The sequence below is a fragment of the Capra hircus genome, chromosome 6 (assembly GCF_001704415.2).
Source record: "Capra hircus breed San Clemente chromosome 6, ASM170441v1, whole genome shotgun sequence".
Lineage (NCBI taxonomy): Eukaryota > Metazoa > Chordata > Mammalia > Artiodactyla > Bovidae > Capra > Capra hircus.
This window is the reverse complement of record NC_030813.1, coordinates 95126648-95152302: the sequence shown is the minus strand read 5'-3', so window position 1 is coordinate 95152302 and position 25655 is coordinate 95126648. Positions and strand designations below refer to the sequence as shown.

General features: G+C 37.0%; 1 protein-coding gene across 1 annotated transcript in view; it reads left to right on the top strand.

Annotated features, from left to right (window-relative positions):
* Window positions 1-25655, top strand: part of ANTXR2 (anthrax toxin receptor 2) — a 173814-nt gene that overhangs the window by 78254 nt on the left and 69905 nt on the right. Inside the window, exons 13-16 of the mRNA XM_005681813.3 lie at window positions 14735-14779; window positions 15685-15777; window positions 21494-21661; window positions 21955-22035. Of these exons, the coding sequence (XP_005681870.3) occupies window positions 14735-14779; window positions 15685-15777; window positions 21494-21661; window positions 21955-22035 (387 nt within the window). The remainder of the gene's footprint in view (window positions 1-14734; window positions 14780-15684; window positions 15778-21493; window positions 21662-21954; window positions 22036-25655) is intronic.

Sequence of the window (25655 nt, the reverse complement as noted above, 5' to 3'; positions counted from 1 at the left end):
TTTTTATACGAGCTAACTTTCTTGAGTCTCAAATTAAAAAGCAAAAAGGTGCCTTAATGTGATTTGTACTCCTTACTTTTTAAATTTAAAATTCACAGGGGTGGTTTTCATTCTTTCGTTACTTTGCATTTTTATATTGACCAGAGGGCTCAAAAGTGTCAAAGTATATGGTTTTTTAAAAGGACACGTGAGAAGACTGAACTGGGCTTCTTTGTGAGGTTGCTGCATGCCTGCTCAGTTGCTAAGCTGTGTCTGACTCTTTTGCAACACCCTGGACTGTAGCCCGCCAGGTTCCTCTGTCCGTGGAATTTCCCAGGCAAGAACACTGGAGTGAGTTGCCATTTCCTTCTCCAGAGGATTTTCCTAACCCAGGGATCAAACCCAAGTCTTCTGTTTAGTAGGCAGTTTCTTTACCACAACAGTTCATGTAATGAAATGAAGTCTTCACTGAAACATGGGATGTTATAGAGGGGTTTTGATCATCAGGTAGTGAGAATAGATCCATTCCATCCCTGAAACTCTGCAGACTGGGAATCAGGAATTATATTTCTTTATGCAGGGTGGAGAGGGACACCATTAAGGTGTGTTTTTAGGATGTCAGGAGAGCTTCCTATTTACAGAAACATCATGAATGCTGACTAATTTCTGAAACTTTAGGATGTCAGGAGAGCTTCCTATTTATAGAAACATCATGAATGCTTACTAATTTCTGAAACTTATTTAATAGAGAGAATCATCCATATTTTACATTTAGAAATATAGACTACAGAGCAGTTAGCCTTGAGTATGAACTTGCATTTAGATTTAAAAATAAATGAATTGGGCTTTCCAGGTGGCACTAGTAGTAAATAACCCACATGCCAATGCAGAAGATATAAGAGATGCTGGTTCGATCCCTGGGTCAGTAAGAAAATGTAAGAAATGGCAACCCACTCCAGTATTCTTGCCTGGAAAATCCTATGGACAGAGGAGCCTGCTGGGCTACAGTTCACAGGGCCACAAAGAATCAGACATTACTGACCGACTGAGCACATAAATGAATCAGAACAAATGTTTCCTAAAAACACAGATTCAAAAGCAGAGAGAAAGTAGAGGCAAAATTCTGCATTCAGCCCTTAGTAATCTGAGCCAGTGCTGGGCTTGGAATTAGGGGTTCAGAAATGACTACCATATGATATGGAAACTCATATTTTAATATGAAGCACAGAATGGTAGAGAAAGTGAGAATGAAAGTTCATGAGTATGCCAGGAGCAACACATGTCAGGAGCACAAAGGAAAGAGGGATTTGCCAGAATTGAGGGATTGTTTCAGGGAAAATGGGTGGAGCTGCTGATTCCAAACTGATTTTGAATATTGAACAAGACTTTGGCAGTTGATGAGGGACATTTCCTATGAAGTGTGTGTGGAATTACAAGTTATTCAGACATGCTTTGAGATGTCCTAGGCTGAGGTCTAGCGTGCCAGGGAAAGGAGTGGTGAAAGATGGTTTAGGATCTAGGCATGAACCTCCTATGTCTTTGAGGAAGTTTGAACTCACCCCAGGGGTGAGGAGAATGCACTGGAAAGATTTGATCACTGATCCCCTGAAAGAAGCTTTACTTGCTGTACATGGTACTGAGATCTGGTCCCAGTGGGGATTAAGTCTTATCCAACTGAGATCCATCAGCTATTGAAATACAAGCCAGTAATAGACAGTGAGCCTTAGATATGGCGGTGGGCAGGGGAGGGGCAACGTAGGAATGGGGGGAGTGGGGAGTACAAACTATTGGGTATAAGTTAGGCCACAAGGATGTATTATACAACACAAGGAATATGGCCATTATTTTGTAATAACTGTGAATGGAGTGTAACCTTTAACATTTGTGTTTAAAAAAAAAGATATAGCCTGAGCAAAGTATTTCTAACAAAGTATAGAGAGTTGGTATATAACAAGTAAGCTAAATCAATTAGAGAAAGATGAGGAGGTGATGTAAAAAGGAAGGGTCAAAGGAAACCAGAACCTTATGAAAAACAAGATCTTGAGTATAACTGAAGGTGTACTATGATGGTACAACTGCAGGATATTTATTTATTTGATTATGTTTAGAGAACACATTTCCACAGTGCTGGTATTAGAATATGATTAGTTAATTGTTAGCAACGTTCGATTATTAGGGATTATTTTGAACTTTGACTATCAGCTATTACTGGTAATAATACTTTTTAATAGAAAATGAAATGCATTTATTTCAGCTTAGTGTAAGTCACTCAGTTGTGTCTAACTCTTTGCAACCCCATGGACTGTAGCCTCCGTCCATGGAAATCTCCAAGCAAGAATATTAGAGTGGGTTGCAACTCCCTTCTCCAGAGGATCTTCCCAACCTAGAGATTGAACCTGGGTTTCCCGCATTGCTGGTCAATTCTTTACAGTCTGAGTCACCAGAGAGGTCCTTATTTCAGCTTGGTGTTGTGTAAATTTCTTTTGTTTGAGTGTCTTTTAAGTACTGGGGCAAACATTTGGTCTTTCAACTGAAATATGATTAAACAGCTTAAAATGTCTGTTTTCAGGCACATTTAGACTATGTCAGCCATCACCTCCTTGGGAATCATATGCTTAGAAGCTCTTATCGAGATAGAAATCCTGGAATGGAAAAAAAACCCTGAACAGAGGCACCCATATCTGTCACACATTCTCCATTGAATCATTTCATATTTTTAAAAAATATCTTGTGAAATAATTTAACCATTCATTTTTCAGAGATTAAAATTTCACAGATATCTAATTAATGATTCAGAGATGACAGTGTTACCTATGTCTTAGCCCAGATTTTTTTTCTGCTCCTAGTAACTGGAAGGCTTTCAGAGTAGTTGCTCTCAGATTTCCATCTGTGGTGTCTCTCTCCGAGGGGAAAGGGTGATTGGGTGAGACGTCTCCAGGGATCAGTATAGTTTAGGATAGCCCCTGTGCTAAGGTGTCCATGATCGTTGTCTTCTATTGCAAAAGAGACTTTACAGATACGATCAAATTCAGGATCTTGAAATAGGGAGATCATCCAGAATGACCTAGCTGGCTGTAAATACCATCACTGTGCCCATATAAGAGGTTGACAGAGGAGATAAGACCACAGATGGGGAGAAGGCAGTGTGACCGTGGAGGCAGAGACCAAAGCGATGAAGCTTCTGGGCAGGGAATGCTGGCAGTCACCAGGAGCTGGGAGGGGCAAGGAGTGAGAAACCCCTGGAGTCTGCAGAAGGAACCGGCTCTGATGACCCCAGACTTTAGTTGTAAGACTCAGTTTGGACTCCTGGCATCTAGAACTGTAGGAATATAAATTTCTGTTGTGTTAAGCCACTAAGTGTGTGGTAATTTGTTATTGCAGCATTAAAGATCTAACAGATTCCCTACATGATTCTGATATTCTCCAGAGCTGGGGATCACTGCTCAGGGCTGTTGATTTTGGGGAATTCTTATGGAATATGTTTTTGGATCAACTCATTACAAAATCTGTCTATGGAGTGCAGGAAGTTGTAAGATGGGAGATAAGGAAATATTCTTAAAATGTTTGCAGTGATTCTGTGGCAGTTAAAACCCATGTGTGTTCTTTAAAATTAGAGTTACCATTCTGTTTTGTTTTGGGTCAACTGTCAAATAAATATGCGTAATACTTTATATACTGAGTAAAATTTACTCACTGTTTCAGAGTGACAGGGATTTGTTGAAGAAACAGGTTTCCTATTTTAAGAAGTATCCAAGACATATATGTTACTAGAACCCATTGACAGCAAAAGGTGGTCAGCTTTCTCAGGGTGCTTGTTATTTGATGGTAGAAACCAGTACAGTCCCGTTCATATTCAGATACGTACCACTATTTCAAGATTATGAGAGAGAAAGACAAATACTATATGTTTCCACTTATTTGTGCAATCTAGAAAGCAAAACAAAGGAACAAAAATAACCAAACAGAAGAAGCATGGATACAGAGAACAAACAAGTGGTTGCCAGAGGGGAAGGGGTGAGGGATGGGTGAAGGGGATTAAGAGGTCCAGAATACAAGTTATAAGATAAATTAGTCATGAGGATATAATGTATGGAACAGACAAAATAGTTGTATTGTTATAACTTTCTATGATATAAAAATATTGAACCACTGTGCTATACATGAAAAACTATTGTAAGTCAATTGAACTTCAAGAAATCATGATAGTTCCTAGACCTACTATTATATTTCATTATTTGATGAATTAATAAAGAAATACCTAGTATTTCTGTTTCACAGATCTGGTTTCTTGTTTTTAAAAGTAGATTTGACAGTTATATTTCAATACAATTGGATTCCTTTTAATCCTGTGTATTTTAATTTAGCTTGTTTAGTCTAGGAAGGGGTTCATTGGTCCGCTATAATCAGATTGCCAAAGAGTAACACAGAATAAAAAAAGGTTAGAAAAAAACTCCCCAAATAGAATATCTGGCTACCAGTGATGCTTTTAATATGAGGCTATTTTAAAATATTAAATCTTTCAATTCATTTAATGAGTATATTCAAGGATAAAAGAGACAGGTGATATCATTAAAGACAGATTAAAATGTTGCAGATTTGTGTCCTCTGTATGCCTAGGTTTTCCATGGCAAATAGGATCTAAATCAATCATCTTTGGAGAACTTTATCTTGTAGTAGTAGTAATAGTAGTAATAATAGTAGAACCCTCATGCAAAGCTGGAACTTTTAGGCGCTATCATTAGTGAACTATAGAGTTTGCAAACTGTTCCATCAAGGGGGAAGTTCTCATTTTTGTGTAAAGTAATTTCTCACAACCTGTTTACAATTCTGTTTCCTACTCATTCAATAACCTCACATCTATCCTTTACAACTGCTTTTCTATAACAAAGAGGTCAGCAGCATCCTTCCTTTTCCTTAGATTAAAAAAGGGGAGAAGTTAAAAACAATCATGTATTGAATCATGAGGGAGATATCAGAAAATACGGCTCTTTACATCACTGTTTAACTCATAAGATGTGTTGAGTTTACGGCAGGTTTGTTTTACTCCAGGATAGCAGAACTGACCGTCCTTTAGTTGCATCATTTGGAAGAACTGGGCATTCTGCAAAATTACAGATGTAAGGCTAACGAGGTGGCAAACAAAGACTTTCTGGAGTGTTGTCAATTAGAGTGTGTTATCCAGCTGCAAATAAATATCTGAATATGCTGGAAATGATAAATGTTCACTTTGCTCTAGTGTCCTTGGCCAAAGTTCTCCATCCACAAGGGAAAACTGCAAGCTCATTTTTCCTCAGCACATTTAAGACATTGCATAAAGATCTCATAAATCTTTTTAAAAAACCATTTTAAAAACTTATCTTTTTAAAGCCCAATTTACTTACAAGTAAGCTGGGCTTTCATGATGAGGATATATCTGACTAGAGCTATATAGAATCATTTTCTTAGCCAGCAACAGCTGTGCTGTTCTTTCTAAATAGTAATAATGCTTCTACATTGCACTTGAGGAGGGCTCTTGGTGCCTTTATTGGGTTACTTTGAGAGCAGCCTGATTTTTTTTTTAAATGCACAATAAAACAGAAGGAATTTAAATTTTAATATGCCTTCCTTGTACCATTAATTAAAATGATTTAAGTTTGGTTGCCTCTTTGAAATAGAGTGTGATGTTAGTAGTTATTGGTTCTACGGTGATGTTTTACAACAGAGCGTCATTACAAAACAGGTTATCACACTCTTCCCAGTCTTAGTTTATTTAGCTTGATGGCAGTACCTTTACTTAACTCCAGGAGAATACACTCTCACGGGGCTTCCCAGGTGGCCCAGTATTAAAGAATATGCTTGCTGATAGAAAAGATGCAGGTTCGATTCCTGGGTCGGAAAGATGCCCTGGAGGAGGAAATGGCAACCCACTCCAGTATTCTTGTCTGGAGAATTCCATGGACAGAGGAACCTGGCAGGCTACAGTCCATGGGGTTGCAAAAGAGTTGGACACAACTGAGCATGCTTGCTCCCCAACCCTTCAAAGCACACTCACATTGCTCTTCCCAGTCCTCATTAGGCATTTAAAATTATATTTATTATCTGGACTTCCCACTATTATTTGTTTATTCAAAGGAGTCTCTTTGAACATTGGTGAGTCTGTCAAGGAGGAAAGGAAAGGGAGGCAGATAACCTGACCATATCTTGGTCTCATTGTTGAAAGCAACTCACTTATGTGGGATTTGGAAAAGGACTTCCCAAACACTAATGGCAGAGAACTTTGTATTCACGAGAGGAAAGGCATTGCACTTGTTCTATGATCTTATCAAAAAAGAAAGGGAAGAGTGAAAGGAAGTCCCACATGTATTTTAAACAAGTTTTTGTACACACTAAGAATGAGTTCTTGAAGTCTGTGGACCCTTAGGTACTTAGATGACATTGCTGAAATATTGGGCATTTGTTTCTGTTACTGGCAAGAGTCACTTCTGAAATACTACTTGATCTCCAGTCATTACACAGTATCTTTTTTTTTTTTAATCCAAGGCAGTTCACTGTTGACAGTTCTTTTCACTCTTTTCTGAATATCGGAACATATGATTGCATCAAGCTGGCTGCAGGCTCCAGTGCTGACATTTTCTAGCGCAAAGAATGCCCACATCACTCGAACATTTGAAAAGTGTTAATGAGCAGATCAAAAGGACTGTTGCCTGAAGCAGCTAACTTTTTCTTTTTTTTTTTTAAATCGGCTCTCCTCCAAACTGAAATCTTCATTCTAGCAGCTAAGTAGATGAGATATAATCCTCTCTGATGATGATAATAACAAATGAAAAAAAAAATTGGAGAAGAATCAAACTCTGCATATGGTTCATAAAGTGGTGAAAGTGTTTTCCAGAATCTTCAATATCGAGTTGAAGGATGCTAAGTAGAAAAAATCCTGGCAACTAGGCAATATTATGCCTTTTAAAATCTGCAAATTCTCATAAAATATGGTGCATACGAATACATCCTTTTCTGAGATGAGTGTTCTTGCACTATTTAATACAAGAATGGGATTCTCATGACTGTTATTTTTTAATGTATTTGGACAACAATCAGGCTTCCTTTTTCTCCTGCGCTAACTTTACTGAAATGTAGGGACATCAGTGGACACAGACTTTTGCCATTTTTGTCTTTTGGACTGAATGACTTCAGATTATCTTCACTCTCCTTTGTTACTTATGAGGCTGTGTGGTACAATGGAGAGATGGAGCATTTACAAACATCAAACACACACAACATTTATTTCCTGTTCCAACATTTCTGGGGCAATGATGTTGGGCATGTGAATGAATATGTTATGTCCGTATACAATGAGGATGATAGCATCTGTCTCATACAGTCACCATAAATATTGATTTGTATCTGTTTGTCTGTCTATCTTATCTCCCTATTCATCTATCTAAGCATCAGTCCATCCCACCAAGTAGTGTGCTTCTCAACACATCTTAGACCTTTTCCCCTGTACCCTCTCCCTTGGCAATCCAAACCTTGTTTTAAGAGAATGTCATGTGCCAGAGAAAGTTGAACCCAGAGTTTGGAGGTAGGTGGACCAGCGTTCTGGGTTTAAATACTAATTCTGATGTTTTCTCTGTATATCCTTGGACACGTTACTGAATTCAGAGCCTCCCTCTCCTTATATTTAAAATAAGCATAGTGACTGCATAGCATTGTTATGAAATGAAAGAAATATAGAGTGTGTGGCATATGCCAGCACCAGTAAAATGTGGTTATTGTTAATAGTATTAACAGCACACCGGTGAGCCTTGGGTCTGCTTCAGTTTCTGAAAGTGCTGTTATTTGTTGTGGTGGTGGTTGTGTCTCTTAATCTACAAGATCAAAATTTTATTTATGCAGAATTTTAAGGTTTTTTTTGTTTTTACCATTGTTAACAATGTAGAAAGTATACTTGCCAGGATTTCAAAATCAATTTGAATTTATAATGAGTCATGCATTTAGTCATACATACAATTAATTACACATTATTGGAAAAACAAACCCTAATGTTCTTTTCTGAAATAAGGTGAATACAAATACATGTAGACATATGGCCTACTTAATTACGTAAAGGCATTGAAGCAAAAGACCTGTTGGAAATATTGTGAAACATATTTTGTCTTTATCATTCTATTAGAATTTTCATTTTGGAAAGGACCTATAGTGAATCAAATTTATTTCCCAGATGAAGAAACTTAGCATGGGCTTATATTTTCCCATCTGTCTTTGAGTTCATTAGCTCTTGGACTTTCTTAGTCAACAGAGAAATTTGATACTTCACTTTCTTTGGAACTAGCAATATTTTATTTTCATGGAAACCTTTATCAGTTATCATTTATATCTTTCTTCTCCATTTAAAAAAAATAAATTTAGAGGTTGGCTATGAGCCTTTGCAAACATTCTCAACTAGTTCCTTCAACTCACTTTCAATCATGTTTTTAGTATCTGTTGTTTTCACAGCACTTGATTAGGCACTGTGATATTATAAAGAGGGAGAAATGATATTGCCCCGAAGAAATCAACACTTCTGAGGGGTAGTTGAAAAATTCCAAAATAAATATATAAAGCCAAATTGATGAAGCATGAATGGTTCAACTGGGTGGTAATGTTTATATTGTTAAAAGTTTTAAAGTTTCTAGATAATGGAATGGAAAGTTGGTAGACTATATGAAGGATGGAAGGGACTTAATATGGAAATGGTCATTTTATTGGGGGTAGCAAAGGGGTCTTCAGTCAATCTGGAGTTAGAGGTACACAAACAGAGATTTTGTAGATAGAGTGTTAGGGCTGAATTTGAGGGCCATGCTGAGGCATTTGAACAATGAGCGTGCAAGAGGACTCATGCACTGAAAAAGGACTTTTTGTTTTCCGGGTTGTGGCTGATAACAGATAAAGAGTCTCTGATAAAGAAGGTAAAAATGCCTCCATTATCCTGTTGTGAGGTTGTCAAGCAGCGGTTAGATGAGGATTTTAAATTGAAACTTGATTTGCCCATATCGATGCTAAAACTTGATGCTATGCAGGATAATGAGCATGATAAATATGACATAAAAAAAGAGGTGTTATGGAGGTGGATGTTCAGTAATTCTCAAGGGGATATAGGCGGCACTCGTGTAGAGAACCTGCCGGCCAGTGCAGGAGACATGAGAGATGTGGGTTGCATCCCTGGGTCGGGAAAATCCGCTGGAGGAGGGCATGACAACCCAGTCCAGTGTTCCGGCCTGGAGAAGCCCATGGACAGAGGAGCCTGGCAGCCTACAGTCCATAGAGTCGCAAAGAGACACAACTGAAGCAACTGAGCATGCACACGCACGTAGTATAATATAGGATTGGGGATACTGTTTCAGTTCTCAGAAATTCATATACCAGTACAAGATGTACGTGTAGTAACCAGAGTAAATTTAAAATCCTCACAAGGAAATGAAAGTGAGTACCGTATATTAAACGTAGACTTAGGAATGGAGGTACCTTAGGCTCTTCCCAGTGAAAGAGCGCTAGAGCACTTTATAATAATTTGCAAAACTGAGTAGAAGCGTGATGTGTAAGGTTCTTCCCAAAATTCAGTAATTCCTTGATTTCAGTTGTGGATACCGGAGCATTTGATCCATTTTGACTAGAGAAAAGATCAGTTAAGCTCCTATTGCAATCAGTTAAACTTCTCGAGAGTCCCTTGAACTGCAAGAAGATCACACCAGTCAATTCTAAAGGAAATCAACCCTGAATATTCATTATAAGGAATGATGCTGAAGCTGAAGCTCCAATACTTTGGCCACCTGATGTGAAGAACTGACTCGCTGGAAAAGACCCTGACGCTGGGAAAGATTGAAGGCTAGAAGAGAAGAGGGCAGCGGAGGATGAGATGATTGAATAGCAGCACCGACTCAATGGACACGAATCTAAGCAAACTCGGGAGATGGTGAAGGTCAGAGGAGCAGTCCATGGGATTGCAAAGAGTCGGACACAACTTAGAGACTGAACAGCAAACAACAAGCTTAGAAAAATACTGACCTGGCTGCATAGATTAGAATGAAGGGTGAGTTAGAGATAGAGAAGCAAGCTGCATGTATAATTTAGCTACAAGTAAAACATGTAGGGGCTTCCCAAGTGGCTCTAGTGGTAAAGAACCTGCCTGCCAATGCAGGAGACATAATGAGACACAGGTTCCATCCCTGTGTCAGGAAGATCCTCTGGAGGAGGGCATGGCAATCCACTGCAGTATTCTTCCTTGGAGAATCCCATGGACAGAGGAGCCTAGCAGGCTGCCGTTCATAGGGTTGCAAAGAGTCGGACACGACTAAAGCAACTTTGCACACACACACACACGCAAAGCTTGTAGACATTAATGCCAAAATAAAGCTATAGTAATTATAGATCAATCCTAGTTTTCAATATGTTATTAATTAAAATGCATGGAATGAAGGTGAGGACTGCCAGGGGTGCATCTGTTTTTCCTGAGTACCATGCCTTTAATTAATGGCTTGGCCACACTTAAAATGCTATTTATCAGTTCTAGAATCTACACTTTGAGATATTGTACAAATGAATACATACTAAAGAAACTGACCAAGATCACCCAATATCTCAGACCATTACATGAAAAATGATTGTGAGGTTTAGCTCTCAGATGATATATGGTTAGTATTCAAAAACAGGAAACTCTGTCTTCTGGAATTAAAAATAGTTGTCTCTGTGTGTGTGTATACATTTCACACTGTAGGATCAGGGCTAAAAAGTGGAAACTATGAAGAAGGAGGCTTTGGCTTCATTTAGGGGAAAAATTTTCATATGATATGGGTTCCTTGCCAGTGGAATGAATTGCTTAGTGAAGTAGTGAATTTCTCTTTATTGCAGGAATTCAGACATAGTTGGACGACAACTAGGTGGGGATTTTTCAGAATAATGAAGTTCTGGTTGGATGCATTGGGGAAGTTGAAAAATATTGTACTAGATATTTTTAAGGTCCAAAGACTCTCGAGTTCATGATTTTAGGTAATGATAATGGGAGTGGATATGAGAGTTGGATTATAAAGAAAGCTGAGCACCGAATAATTAATACTTTTGAACTGTGGTACTGGAGAAGACTCTTGAGAGTCCCTTGGACTGCAAGGAGATCCAACCAGTCCATCCTAAAGGAAATCAGTCCTGAATATTCACTGGACTGATGTTGAAGCTAAAGCTCCAATACTTTGGCCACCTGATGCGAAGAACTGAGTCATTAGAAAAGACCCTGATGCTGGGAAAGGTTGAAGGTAGGAGGAGAAGGGGCCAACAGAGGATGAGATGGTTGGATGGCATCACCGACTCAATGGACATGAGTTTGAGCAAGCTCTAAGAGTTGATGATGGACAGGGAAGCCTGGCATGCTGCAGTCCATGGTGTTGCAAAGAATTGGACACGACTGAGTGACTGAACTGAACTGAACTGAATAAATGAACTGAACTGGAATGTAAAGAATCCTTCCTTCTTCCTGTCATCTTCCTCTCCTCCTGCCTTCCCTCCTTCCTTTCCCCTCGCTTCCTTCCTTTTCCTCCCTGCTTCCTTCCTCTTCTCCTCTCTCCTGCCCTCCTTCCTTTTTTCTTTCTTCCCTTCTTCCTTCCTCATTCTCTCTTCTTCCATTTTCTTTTCTCTTTCCTGCCTTACTCCCTTTTCTCTCTTTCCTTTCTTCCCTTCTTTTCTGCTAGACACTTTGCTACGTTCTGGGAATATAATTAGGAACAAAGCAGACATAAAATTCATTCTCGTAGAAGTTACAGTGTTTTGGAGTTGGATAAAATTATCAATTGTGATCAATGCTAGAGGAGAAGAAACAGGCATCCCTGCATATTAAGGAAATCTGAACTACTTTGAGAAGACTGGGGAATTCATGGTGGGGAAAGGAGAGGAAAAGATAGGAATGTGGGGAGAGAGAGAGACGCACACATACACACTGCAGAGACTGGAATTTTTCAAAAAGTCTGTTGGACATGGTAAATGATTTGGTTAAGTCATTCAGAGGCGAGAATAAATTATAGATTATGAGAAAATTTTAAGGCTGCAATTTCAAAGAAAATGATTTACTTGAGAGAAACAGGGAAGACAGGAAGAAGAATTAGCTTATAAATGAAGGTAATTAAGTTGGTTTTGACTCTGTTGAGTGTGAAATATTGACTGATCTGGTTTTCATTTATTTTGGACATGCACGTTGATAATGACATGCGTGCTTCTTTTTTTTTTATTTGCCATACTTGCATTAATTTATTTTCTAGATTACTGTTATTTTATTTTTAAATTTTGTTTTATTATTGAAGTATGAGTGGCTTTACAGTGTTGTGCTAGTTTCTGCTGTACAACAAAGTGAGTCAGCTCTACGTATACATATATCCCCTTTCTCTTGAGCTTTCCTTCCACCCTCTACTCCCATCCCACCCCTCTAGGTCATCATAGAGCAGCGAGCTTAGCTCCCTGTGCAGTTTCCCATTGCTGCTGCTGCTAAGTCGCTTCAGTCGTGTCCGACTCTGTGCGACCCCATAGATGGCAGCCCACCAGGCTCCCCTGTCCCTGGGATTCTCCAGGCAAGAACACTGGAGTGGGTTGCCATTTCCTTCTTCAATGCATGAAAGTGAAAAGTGAAAGTGAAGTCGCTCAGTCGTGCCCGACTCTTAGCAACCCCATGGACTGCACCCTACCAGGCTCCTCCGTCCATGGGATTTTCCAGACAAGAGCACTGGAGTGGGGTGCCATTGCCTAGCTCTCTGTTTTACACATGCTAGTTACATACGTCAGTGCCACTCTCTCAGTTCGCCCCACTCTCTCCTTTCCCCTCGCCTTGCCCGCATATCCATTCTCTGCATTTGTATCTCTATTCCTGCCCTGCAGATAAGCTGAGTGCTTCCTTCTTATAAAGGAAATGCATCTGTAGCATGCTAACCTTTGTCTTATTTTACTACAGTATTATTTTAAATCTTTATCCTCTCTTGGCATTTATTTCTGGGCTAAATCTCAAAATTCACAGATTTCTATCCTTCAATATTACCAAAATGAACTGGAATTTTATGTTTATTGATAAAATGAACTTGGATAATAAAAGGGTTAAGTGAAAAAAACAGCATTTCTTGTAGCATTCAAATGCTATGATGAATTAGTTTGAGACTCAATCAGATTAAATTACTGTCCAGTTATATCCATGTGATTGTGTTTACTGCCTGTTTTTTTCTTCCTGAGATTTAGATCTAAACCAAAATTAGAATGATCGAAGTAATATACATAAAAAAGATTATGAGTCAGTTCTCTAAATATTTTTAAAAAACCTTTCATTATGGAAAATTTCAAACATATGCAAAGAGAAAGAGTAAAATAATGAATCCTCCATGTCTTCTTCAAACAGCTTCAGTGATTCTCAATTATGGCTAATCTTATTTCATCTATAACTCTATTCACTTCCCCCCTCAAATTATTTTGGTGAAAATATCAGAATTATATCATTAACCTGGAAGTGATTTAGTATATATCTTTAAAATATAAGCAGTCTGTAAAAAACATATTCAGGGATAGTTAGGGAGTTTGGGATGGACCATGTACGCACTGCTATATTTAAATTGGATAACCAAGATGGACTTACTGTATAGCACATGGAACTCTCCTCAATGTTATATGGCAGCCTGGATGGGAGGAGAGTTTGGGGGAAAATGGATACATGTATATGCATGATTGAGTCCGTTTACTGTTCACCTGAAACTATTATAGCATTGTTTGTTAATTGGCTATCAGTTCAGTTCAGTCGCTCAGTCGTGTCCGACTCTTTGCGACCCCATGATTGCAGCCCAATACAAAATAAAAAGTTTTAAAAATAAATAAAAGCATCCTCATGATAACAGGAAGATCCTGGTGCAGTAAAAGAATTCTTTGATGATATTCATTTTCAAAGTTACTCTTTTAAAATTTTAAGCATCTAATAACAGAATTGAAACATTTGACCTTAAATGAAGTGGAGCAGTTATATTTTCAGAGTTTTCCTTCTTAGTATACAGACTTGGATGTGTACCTGAATTATCAGAAGCCATTGACACTTGGTCAGTCATTTTCTATCGGGATGGTATGAAAGTCCAGAGACCCCAATACCAGTGAAGATCATTTAAATCAGATTTCAGTCTATATTCCTCTCACATAAAGAATTAACCATACCAGACTTCATGAAATCATCCACTAAGGAAAGGAATCTTAGCTAAGAGGTTGATTTGTTTCTAGGGAAAAAAAAAGGTGGGGAAAGAGAGTACGTTCATTTCCCTTATCTCATCTAATGCAAGCTGATTTTTATATCATCAATTTGAAAAGAATCATTGAATCACAGCAGGAAGACTTTGCTAGTAAATACCCTCTCCATTTGAGGGAACAAGCTGGTAGTGAAAAATGTTTGCATTTTAACATTAGAAGAAACACCTAGTGAAAGGTATTTGACAGTTTTCTTGTTATTCACCTGAAAAATGAAGCTATAATGTATCTATATCATAAAGATAAAATGAGTGAATGTGCTGGTTGGTTAGCTAGTTCCTTAAAAAAAAAAACTACTAGTAGTTGCTAGTTAGTCAAAAGCTAGTTAAAAAAACCCAGTTTCAAAGGGCGATAGGGGCATAAGTATTGAGAGGCTAAGTTGATCAGGGACATCTTTGGCACCACCACAGTATTTTACTAATCTAATTATTTTATACATTCTTATTGTCTCTTCTCGATGCCACTGAAGTTCCTACATTTAATTTTTTTTTTTGTACAGGTTATCAAGGATCCTCCTCCACCACCACCTTCTGCACCAAAAGAGGTAAATGAGTGCTTAATAAGTGATGCGGGTATTTTCTTGTGTGTGTGTGTGTTTAGATATTATGCCCAGATATGATCAGTTACGCTGTTGTTAGGTAACTCTAATATATTGACTTTTGAGTTTATGAAAGTCACTTGTTATTTTTTAAACCTTGTGGTTTCTTTTACATGTTAGAAGATGGGACCTTCATTCATTGATAAACATAGACTGGCCATTAGGAGCAATAGTACATAGAGATTTAATTTACTTTTTATACCAATATATGAATAATTTGCTGTTACTTTATTTACAAAAAGTTGGAAAATCCAAGCTTGCAGTTTAAAGATATTATTACTTTCTTCAAAATTATAATTACTTCTATATTATTGCTATATGCTGTATTACCATACTATTAATATAGTATATATTAAATATTAGTATATAGCATATACTAGTAATATTGTGTTAGCAAGAAGAAACATGACATTGTGCATTTTCAAAGCTTCTCAAGTACCTTTTTAGTACCAATTTTGCAGGGTTCAAATTTACACATATGTTGAGACTTTAAACGATTATTGAAATGTGGTCCTAATTTTAATGTTTTATCTTTTTACATATGAAATGATGAATAAGTCTGGAAAAAACAAACGAAGTTCATAGTTAAGGAGCAACTTCTGGTAGCCTAGTAAAATAAGGTAGATTCCATGAATTGTGGAATGAAAGGAGCCCTTATATTCTGTAGAACTTCACTTGAAATTTATACATATAATCAGAAGTGTATACACATGTGCTATGTGTAATTTTTACTATATTTCTTCCATATCAGTGGTATTATTCAGAAAAATATCTAAATGTGAGCCAGTTCTGACTAAGTAGCATTTTAAGAAATTAATTAAACACATTTTAAAAAACTTGTATCTGCATAGGAGGAAGAAGAACCTCTGCCTACCAAGAAATGGCCAACTGTGGATGCTTCCTATTATGGTGGTCGAGGTGTTGGAGGAATTAAAAGAATGGAGGTTGGTATATCTTAAAAAAAAATAGAAGCTGCTAATTTGGAATATATATTTTTAGAACTATTAAGCCATGGAAACTACTTTTCACAGCTCAATTTCCCAATACCATCCAATTTTTCTTAACATGTAGTATTTTGGGGGGCAGTTTTTTTCCACGGAATAATTCTAGCCATTTCAAAACTGTGCAAGAACTGACTTCATTAGCCAATGGATTGCATTGATAAGACGCCTGAATTCTAAAGGGCAAAACAAAATTAGGGATTTTCCTCACTGTTTTGGAAAAAATGACTACGGAGAACATCAGCTTTGAAGAAGCCAACTACTTAAAGTTGCAACAATGCTTGTCTTTGAAAAGATTCAGTAGTTAAGTTCTGTTTGGGGAGGAAAAAATGTTAAAATATTCAGTAGAGTGGATATGACCCTATCACAAATGTAGAGGAAGTAACTTTAAGGCTTTTAAAAAATAGCTTTTATATTGTAAAGTAATTATCCTCCAATTAAAATAAATAAATTTATATTAAAAAATAAAAATAGGTTTTAGTTGCCACTTATGTATAATCATAATTAATATTAAATATCATTTATAGAGTATATTAAATTTTTAGACTGGCAAAAAGTATGGATTAAAATAGAACTTAAATATTATATCTTAAATATCAAATGAGGTCTTCTTCTCACCACAGACATATTTTTCAGTGTGATGGAATAATTAATAATAAGCAAGCCCTGTCGGCACTGACCTCTTAACAGTGGCAGAGATAAGCCAGCCTCTCACCCAAGGGAGCAATTGGAGGGATTTTCTTATTTATATCATGACTTTATTATTAAACACAGATCCTGGCAAAGCATGTATATAAGAAGATGTATGCAGGGGGGACCCGGTTAGACAGGAATTAGCACAGTGTGTTAGTAGTTGTCTTTGAATGGAGTGATTTTCAATTTGTGTTATGTATTTCCCTGCTTGTTCATGACCTATTTGTCAGTGAGCATGTACTAATTTATATCAGAATAACAAGCCTAATTTCATTTTGAAATCCACACATATAGAATGCCACATGACAGTGGGGTTCAAATATATTGCATACGTGCTTAGTTGCTCAGTCGTGTCCAACTCTTTGCCACCCTATGGACTGTAGCCCACCGGGCAACTCTGTCTATGGGATTCTCCAGGCAAGAGTACTGAAGTAGGTAGCCACTCCCTTCTCCAGGGGATCTTTTCAATCCAGTGATGAAATCCAGGTCTCCTGCATTGCAGGTGGTCCTTTACCATCTGAGTTCAGTTCAGTTCAGTCGCTCAGTCGTGTCCGACTCTTTGCGACCCCATGAATTGCAGCACGCCAGGCCTCCCTGTCCATCACCAACTCCCGGAGTTCACTTAGACTCACGTCCATCGAGTCCATGATGCCATCCAGCCATCTCATCCTCGGTCGTCCCCTTCTCCTCCTGCCCCCAATCCCTCCCAGCATCAGAGTCTTTTCCAATGAGTCAACTCTTCGCATGAGATGGCCAAAGTACTGGAGCTTCAGCTTCAGCATCATTCCTTCCAAAGAAATCCTAGGGTTGATCTCCTTCAGAATGGACTGGTTGGATCTTCTTGCAGTCCAAGGGACTCTCAAGAGTCTTCTCCAACACCACAGTTCAAAAGCATCAATTCTTCGGCGCTCAGCCTTCTTCACAGTCCAACTCTCACATCCATACATGACCACAGGAAAACCATAGCCTTGACTAGACGGACCTTAGTTGGCAAAGTAATGTCTCTGCTTTTGAATATGCTTTCTAGGTTGGTCATAACTTTTCTTCCAAGGAACAACTGTCTTTTAATTTCGTGGCTGCAGTCACCATCTGCAGTGATTTTGGAGCCCCAAAAAATCTTTACCATCTGAGCCACCTGGTATATTTATTCTTATTGAAAACACAAGGAGCTGTGGCAGATTTTTGTTATTCCAATATTCTAGTATTCCAGAGATTAGGAGTCACTTTCTACAGAAAAGAAAAGCATATGCATGAGCTCCTGAATGGGTTCCAAGTTAAAAGGCATATTACTGGAATATGGTCAGGAAAGCCATGGGGCCATGAACATCCTTGAGTAACTCACATTTCAAGTTTTAAGAGTTATTGATTATTTTATTTAAAATTTAGTTGAATTGAAATTTATTTATTTGTGTTTTAGTTTTGACTTAATTAATATGAAATTACACTGCCCTTTCTTTTTAGCTGAAGAAAATTTATGAGAAGGACTCACTGTTAATGAATCAGAGTCCATTTTAGTCATAGATCATTTTTTTAAATTTTTTCTATAATGTGGACCATTTTTAAAGTTTCTATTTAATTTGTTCAATTTGTTTTACATTTTGGTTTTTCGAAACAATATTGTTTGTTTCTATTTTACATTTTGGTTTTTTTTTGGCTGGGAGGCATGTGGGATCTTAACTTCCCAGACCAGAGATCAAATCCGCTCCCCCTGCATTGGAAGGCAAAGTCTTAACCAATGGACCACCAAGGAAGTTCCCTAACCATGGATAATTTTGGCTACATTTTATGGAGTACTCCATCAGTGAGATGGAAATAAGGATGGGAATGATGAAAAAAATGAGCAAGTAAATATGGGCATCACAAAGGGGAAACACAATACGTAAAAATACACAATAAAAATATACTGAGAATTAAGCACCATTAGACTTTTTCAAGCATGAATTTATTTAAACTTGGAGAGGAAAAATAGAAAACATACCTTGTTTTAAAATCATGCCTATTCAAATCTGGAAAGTATTTTCCTTAAAAAAAAAAAAAAAAACCTTAAAGGGAAAGTAAATGGAATTATAGAAATCATGGTACATCTGAATTAAAAAATAAGTCTTTGTAACTAAATGTTGTTTTAAGCCAGTATAGGAATTTTAGTAGAAAGTCTTTCTTCCTTCTCCTTTACATTAAATATTTAAACACTATGGTAATGGCTATTTGCAGAAAGCTGGAGCTGAACTGATGTTAATAACAGCTGTTAGCACAACTGATCCACAGTACTTGATGACTTCACATGTGTTTCTGGCAGTTCAGCAGGAAACTGTTTTTGTTTCTTTTCTCAGTTCTGAAATTGCTCCTTTATGATACAGCCTCTGAATATGCTCAGAAATTATGGAATTTCATTGTTTATCATGAAAGCCAAATGGAATTGGAAACATTTAGCTATCAGACTTGCACTTTTTTTTTTAATAGTCAAAAGTCAGATATATCAATTTTGTTAAGGCTGCCTTTAGCAATCTATTCTTGTTATTCTTTTATCCTTTTTGGCTATCTCAATGTGGTCAAACTAAAATATTAAAATTCATACACATAAGCATGTATATATATTTAATTGTTTTTAAGAGTTTAAGGAAAACTCTATATAGTGTTTCCTAGCTTTAGAATTTGAAGTTGAGTGAGAATTGATTGTGCTATTGTTTGTGGTGATGGTGATAATGATGAAACAGCTATGATGAACTAAGAATAATGGATTCATGTAATGCATTTATTTTAGACCTCAGCAACTATAACTGGGGCTTCCCTGGTGGCTCAAAGGTAAAGAATCTGCCTGCCAATGAAGGAGACATGGATTCAGTCTCTGGCTTAGGAAGATTCCCTGGAGAAGGAAACAGCAACCCACTCCAGCATTCTTGCCTGGAAAATCCCATGGACAGAGGAGCTTGGCAGGCTACAATCCATGGGTTGCAAAAGAATTGGACGCAATTTAGTGACTAAACAACAGCAACAACAATTATATATTGTGTTGGCCAAAAAGTTCACTCAGTTTTTTCCATAAGATGTTGTAAAATGGAATTTTCCACTAACCTAGTATCATATATTTAGTTGTTTAATAGTTGGGTCCTTAGAAATGCCATGTTGGGTGAGAACTCAAGTTCAACTGTCTTCGTGTTCTTTATCTGAGAATGGTGCCAATGTTATTTAGAGGAAGGATACAATTACCATTACCTCTGTGATATCAACTATGAATGCTGCACTAGTTAAAATCTAAGTTAAAAATCTATAACTTCTGAATGGTCCTAAATTTTACCTACTTCTACTCCGAATTACTTCTCTATGTTATGATACTATTTGACTATGTATCTTATTTTTCTTTTTTTTTTTTTTCCTTATTGAGACTTTACAGGAGATGGGTCCTGGTTTTAGAATTTTTTAGTTCAACTTAGATATATCTAAAGATTTTTAAAGTTTTAATTAATCTAGGCGAAGACACTGACTTGAAAGAGAAGGTCATTTCTCTGGAAAGAAAGCCAACTATCCAGCTCTAAAGGTTTAATGGTGTTTAAAACAATTTTAACAACCTCATAAAGAACATTCTAGTACCACTGATCACACTGAAAGATACAGATACATTTTAATGACTCAACAGGGTCCACTTGAAATTGAAAACCTATTCTAAAATTGTAGTTAAAAAAAGGTAAAAACATCTAAGTAAGCCTTATCAAAAAGCTATGAATAGATCTTTCTATGAACAGTAATCATCTGTATTCCTGTCCACTAATTCAGGTCATTAAAATGCTTTTAGAAAGCTTATTAATCATTTTTTCTTTGTAGAAATTACTTAACACTGGTGAGTCACTGTGTGCCCAGGACAGGCCTTCCTGTTTCTTTTTAGAGCTTCACTTATCTTCATCTTCTTTGGTAACATCCTTGCTTTTTAGACTTCTCTGCTGCTCTTGGATGAATAAAACCTTCCTCTGGGGGCCACATCCTCTTCACATTTTGAAAAAAATTTGGCTCAGATTTAGCCAATTTTCATTGAAAAATAAAGAAAACATCACTTGACCTTGCAGTTTTTTTTCAGTGTCCAGGGTTTTCAGAGAAACGAATTCCCCCAAATTTGTAGAAATCTCTGATGTCTCTGAATTCTTCTCTTCAGAGTCTTTTCAGATTTGTCTTCCTTAATGAGAAATGTGTATGTCAAATAACCATATCCATATGAGCAGAGAAACTGAAGACTGAGAGCTGCTTTACAAACTGAAGATAAAACATACATAATTATTTTTACTTCCAAAGGCGAAAGTTTAATCATACTTTTGTCCTTAGTCAAACTTGATGGAAACTTTGGAAGGAAAAGTTAGCTCCTTTTATAAAATATATTTGTAAAATTCTAACTTAGTTGAAACATCTTGTCCACTTCATACTAACATGTTCAAATCCCTGTCTTACTACTTACTGTGTGGCTTTGGGCTCATCACTTAACCTCTCTGTATCTTTGTTTCCTCCATGGGAAGCAAAAAACACAGTACCTACTTCATAGCATTTTTTTGTATGGATTAAATGCAGCTTGGCACATGATAATTATTCAGTAAATGCTAATTATCATCATCATTACCATCTATTTCAACCATTGTCATCAGTATATAGGGGTGTGTGTTTAGCTAGAAGGAGAACATACCTAAGAGAATAGAATTATACATTTCCCTTGTAAAATAAAAATTAACTCCTTATTTGAAACAATGCAGAAATGGTTGTATCAAATTTAATCGATGCCAAATTTTTATAAAGGGTCTTTGTTTCTAGGATCTTGATACGAAATACGTAAGGAGTGGTGAAAAATCTTAAATCTCAGAAGAGAAATTTGGAGTTAGGTTACTTACTCATCTTTTGACTTTGAGGTGATGAGCCAAGAAGCAGCTGAACAAGTCTGTTCTCCTAGGCCACTGTTTGTCTGATAGCAATATTTCCCTTTGTTTTAAAGGTTCGTTGGGGTGATAAAGGATCTACAGAAGAAGGTGCAAGGCTAGAGAAAGCCAAAAATGCTGTGGTGACCCTTCCTGAAGAACCAGAGGAACCCGTCAGACCGAGACCACCGCGATCTAAACCCACACACCAGCCTCCTCAGACAAAGTGGTACACGCCAATTAAGGTGACTGTTCAGACTTTGTGGGATTTAACTGCAGCTTCCTAAAGTGTAATCCTTTTAGTCTCCCTGAAGGAGGACCAAGGTATATCAAACAGCAGGCATCCAATTTACCTTCTAATGACTAACTGAGTCATTTCTCAGCAACAAGAAACTCCGTTTTTGTTATTTATTCATTTAATTTATGAAAGAAATGACAGTAGAGGAAAAGGCTTTATCTTCTTCATTTTAGCTCATTTATCTAGCAAGCAGAGGTTGAGTACATTTCCCAGAGATTTATAGATCATGTTTCCCTTTAGGGTCGGCTGGACGCGCTCTGGGCTTTGTTGCGGAGGCAGTATGACCGAGTTTCCTTGATGCGACCTCAGGAAGGAGATGAGGTTTGTACCTGGGATGTGTTGGGAAAAAGCTAGATTATTCTTTTAAGGATGAAATAATTGATGAGATTAATATTTTCAGTGCCAAGCTATATTTAATGTTATATGATTCTAGCGTGGTGTTTAAACTATCAAAACATCTAAATCTTAAGATTTTACTTCTATGAGATGGAGATAATTTTAAAAACATCTGAGTTCAACCTTTTAGAAAACCAATTTGACAAAATATTCCTGGAATATTCCTAACAGATCATTTACCCTTTGCTGTGACCATAGGTAGAGAGAATTAGGTGGCTTGTGAAGCAGGCTTTTTCATTACCAAACCACTGTGGTTAATACAAAGTTCTTGTATTTAATGAAGTTTGTGCCTCTGTTCAAATTAATGCATAATCTAGAGTTCTGCTTCTCAAACGACATATAGCAACTCTCTTCTTCAGTATGCCAGACTTTCACTTTATAGGTTTTAAAATTGTTTTCATGCATCATCTTAGTTTTCTGTCCCCCAACTTAGACATTAATTTTCAACATTTTAAGTGTTGGGTATAGTGGTAACACTGAAGATGTATTAGCAAAGACAAGAGAGTGGTTCCAACACTCTTATCAGTAACCTTCTATATTCCTTTAACTCTCATGATTAAAATTTAGTTTTATGGCCTTTTCTCATTTGTACTTATTTTGACTAAATTTAATAATTTATAGATTATAAATATGCATAAGTAAAGCATCTGGTAATATTGGGGGGTACAGATGATAGCCTTTGCCCTTAAGAAATCAAAACTTTGGGATACACACAAAAATAAAATTTATTCCAGAACATGATCTAAGCCATATATAGATAAGCACCAAGTACTCTTGAGTACATTGAGGAAGAGACATTAACTCTTCCTGGAGGAATCTGGGAATGTTTCATAAAAAATAGAGGCCTGCTAGCTTTTGCATAGGAGAAGGCAATGGCACCCCACTCCAGTACTCTTGCCTGGAAAATCCCATGGATGGAGGAGCCTGGTGGGCTGCAGTCCATGGGGTTGCGAACAGTTGGACACGACTGAGCGACTTCACTTTCACTTTTCACTTTCATGCATTGGAGAAGGAAATGGCAATCCACTCGAGTGTTCTTGCCTGGAGAATCCCAGGGACAGGGAGCCTGGTGGGCTGCCGTCTGTGGGGTCACACAGAATCGGACACGACTGAAGCAACTTAGCAGCAGCTTTTGCATAAGATTTCATCAGGTGGAGCTAGGTGGAATGAGTATTTCCACAGATGAAGCATCATGAGCAAAATCTCTCAGGTAGCCAAGAACAGTGATGTGTGGAATAAAAGATAGTCTGGGGGTTGGGGATTCAAGCCAGAATGATGAATTGGGAATAGAAGAAATCTTTGAGTTTGGATAAATTGATATATTTGTGCTTCTGAATGATGCATTATAATCATTCTTTCATTAATTCAAACAAATATCTATCTAATGTCTAAAATGTACCAAACACTTTGTTAGACACCAAGTAAATCTAACATTCTTCTTAGATTACAGTGCTAGAATAGTTTACACGTTGCCCCAGCAAGTTAAAGCATCATTTGTTTTTCCATGATTGCAGAATAAAGCTTTCATTATTTTGACCAAAATTTCCTTTCTTTTTTTGAAAATTTGCTCATTCTTCTGTCTGATATAATCCTAGAACCTTTATCCTAACTCTTGAGGTTAAATTGTTTTAAAACTCAGAATTTTTCAGATTTTAGGAATCTGATGCAGTCCGTATATATGTTTATATACTTGGAAAGCATCATCTCCTGAGCTCAGTGTTGAGACATTCTGTTACAGAAATATTGATTAGTACAGGTGGATAATAATAGACCATAAATATTCTCCAGTTAGTTCAGGTCAGTTTTTTCTTCCAAATATATTTTAGTGACACAGTTAACACAAAACTTTCAATTTTAAAAGATTTTGTATTTAAAAAATATAGACAAAAGATAGTAAACTTTTATTGTTTCCAGGTTTTTTGTTTACCACTTTTTCCACTCTTCACCTATATATGTGATTTATGATTTTTAAATTTGTTTTTGTTTAAATGCAGGACTTTAAACTTAGTAAATATCAATTGTTGGTTCAGTTAATTGATTTGCTTTTCCATCAGATATATATTATGATTCAGTGTGTGTCTGACACAGTCTGATTTAATCTTTATTCATAATACCTATTTTTGATGGCCTTGCTGCTTCCAAAATTTTGTCAACTACAAAGTTTTGTTACTTAGTTCAAATTCAGACCTCAGTGGGGTACTCCATGAGCACCTTCCACACAGATTGACACTCTGAAATGAATATGGTAAAGGTGGAAGCCCACAATAGTATTAACTCAGTTTACCATCTTATTCACAAGGATATTTGGGCTTCCCTGGTGACTCAGAGGGTAAAGCATCTGCCTGCAATGCAAGAGACCCAGGTTCGATCCCTGGGTCGGGAAGATCCCCTGGAGAAGGAAATGGCAACCCACTCCAGTACTCTTGCCTGGAGAATCCCATAGACAGGAACTTGGTAGTCTATAGTCCACGGGGTTGCAAAGAGTCAGACACGACTGAGCGACTTCACTTCTTCACTTCACTTCACAAGGATATTTAATAAATTTTATTAGTTTTCTGTATTTAAGGTATAATGTATATTTATGTCGGAGAAGGCAATGGCACCCCACTCCAGTACTCTTGCCTGGAAAATCCCATGGATGGAGGAGTATTCACCCATTTGACCAAATCAATGATGCAAAATTATTTGGTCCTGGAAATCAAGTAACTGTGACATGATTTTTTTCTTACTTCTAATTCTTGCTATGATCTTTTATAATATTTATTATTTTTTTTTAGACTAGGGTTTGATGTCAGACCTATAGTTCACAGCATATAACGTTTTCCCTTTAGACAGCCTGGGAAATCTTTGCTCTCCCTGCTTTTTATTTCTCATTTCCCCATTTTTCATGTTTCACAAAGATTATTAAGAATATCTGAGTTTCTGTCACCTTTGTATCATCTACTGGGTCCTCTTTATTTGATAGAGTTAATTCCAGTATTAACTTCCCATCCTCCATGCTAATTTCTTATACTAGCTTGAGCTTTTCTTATACTCTATGCTAATATTTTTTCTGGCTTCTTCTTCTGAAGTCTTTTAATTGCTCTATTCTTTTCCTCATGAGAACAGTAAATACTGTTATTGATAAGGCCAACTCATGGGACTTTGGTACTTGTGCCCCAAAGAATCTGCATCAAACATAGGACACTTAATCTTAGTAAATGTTTGGTGGGCTTTATTTTTAAAAACTTTACAATGACTGGAATACATCAAGTATTATTATCCATAAAGTAATATTTAATTATTTCTCTAAATAAAATTGTCTGCATGGTACATGGCGTAATCTGTGCTATGCCAGCATCCTACAAATTTTATTTTTTTAAAAAGACCATATAATATTTTTAAAATTCTAGTACTTTTCTTTTGCTTTAGAATAGCTTTCATTTGAGAAACTTAATTTACCTAGTAAGACACTGAGGACCCAGAGGTAGGAGGAGAATAAATGATACAGAACATATTTGGCACAGCTAATTTTTATGTATGATAGTAAGATGGGATGCTTTGCT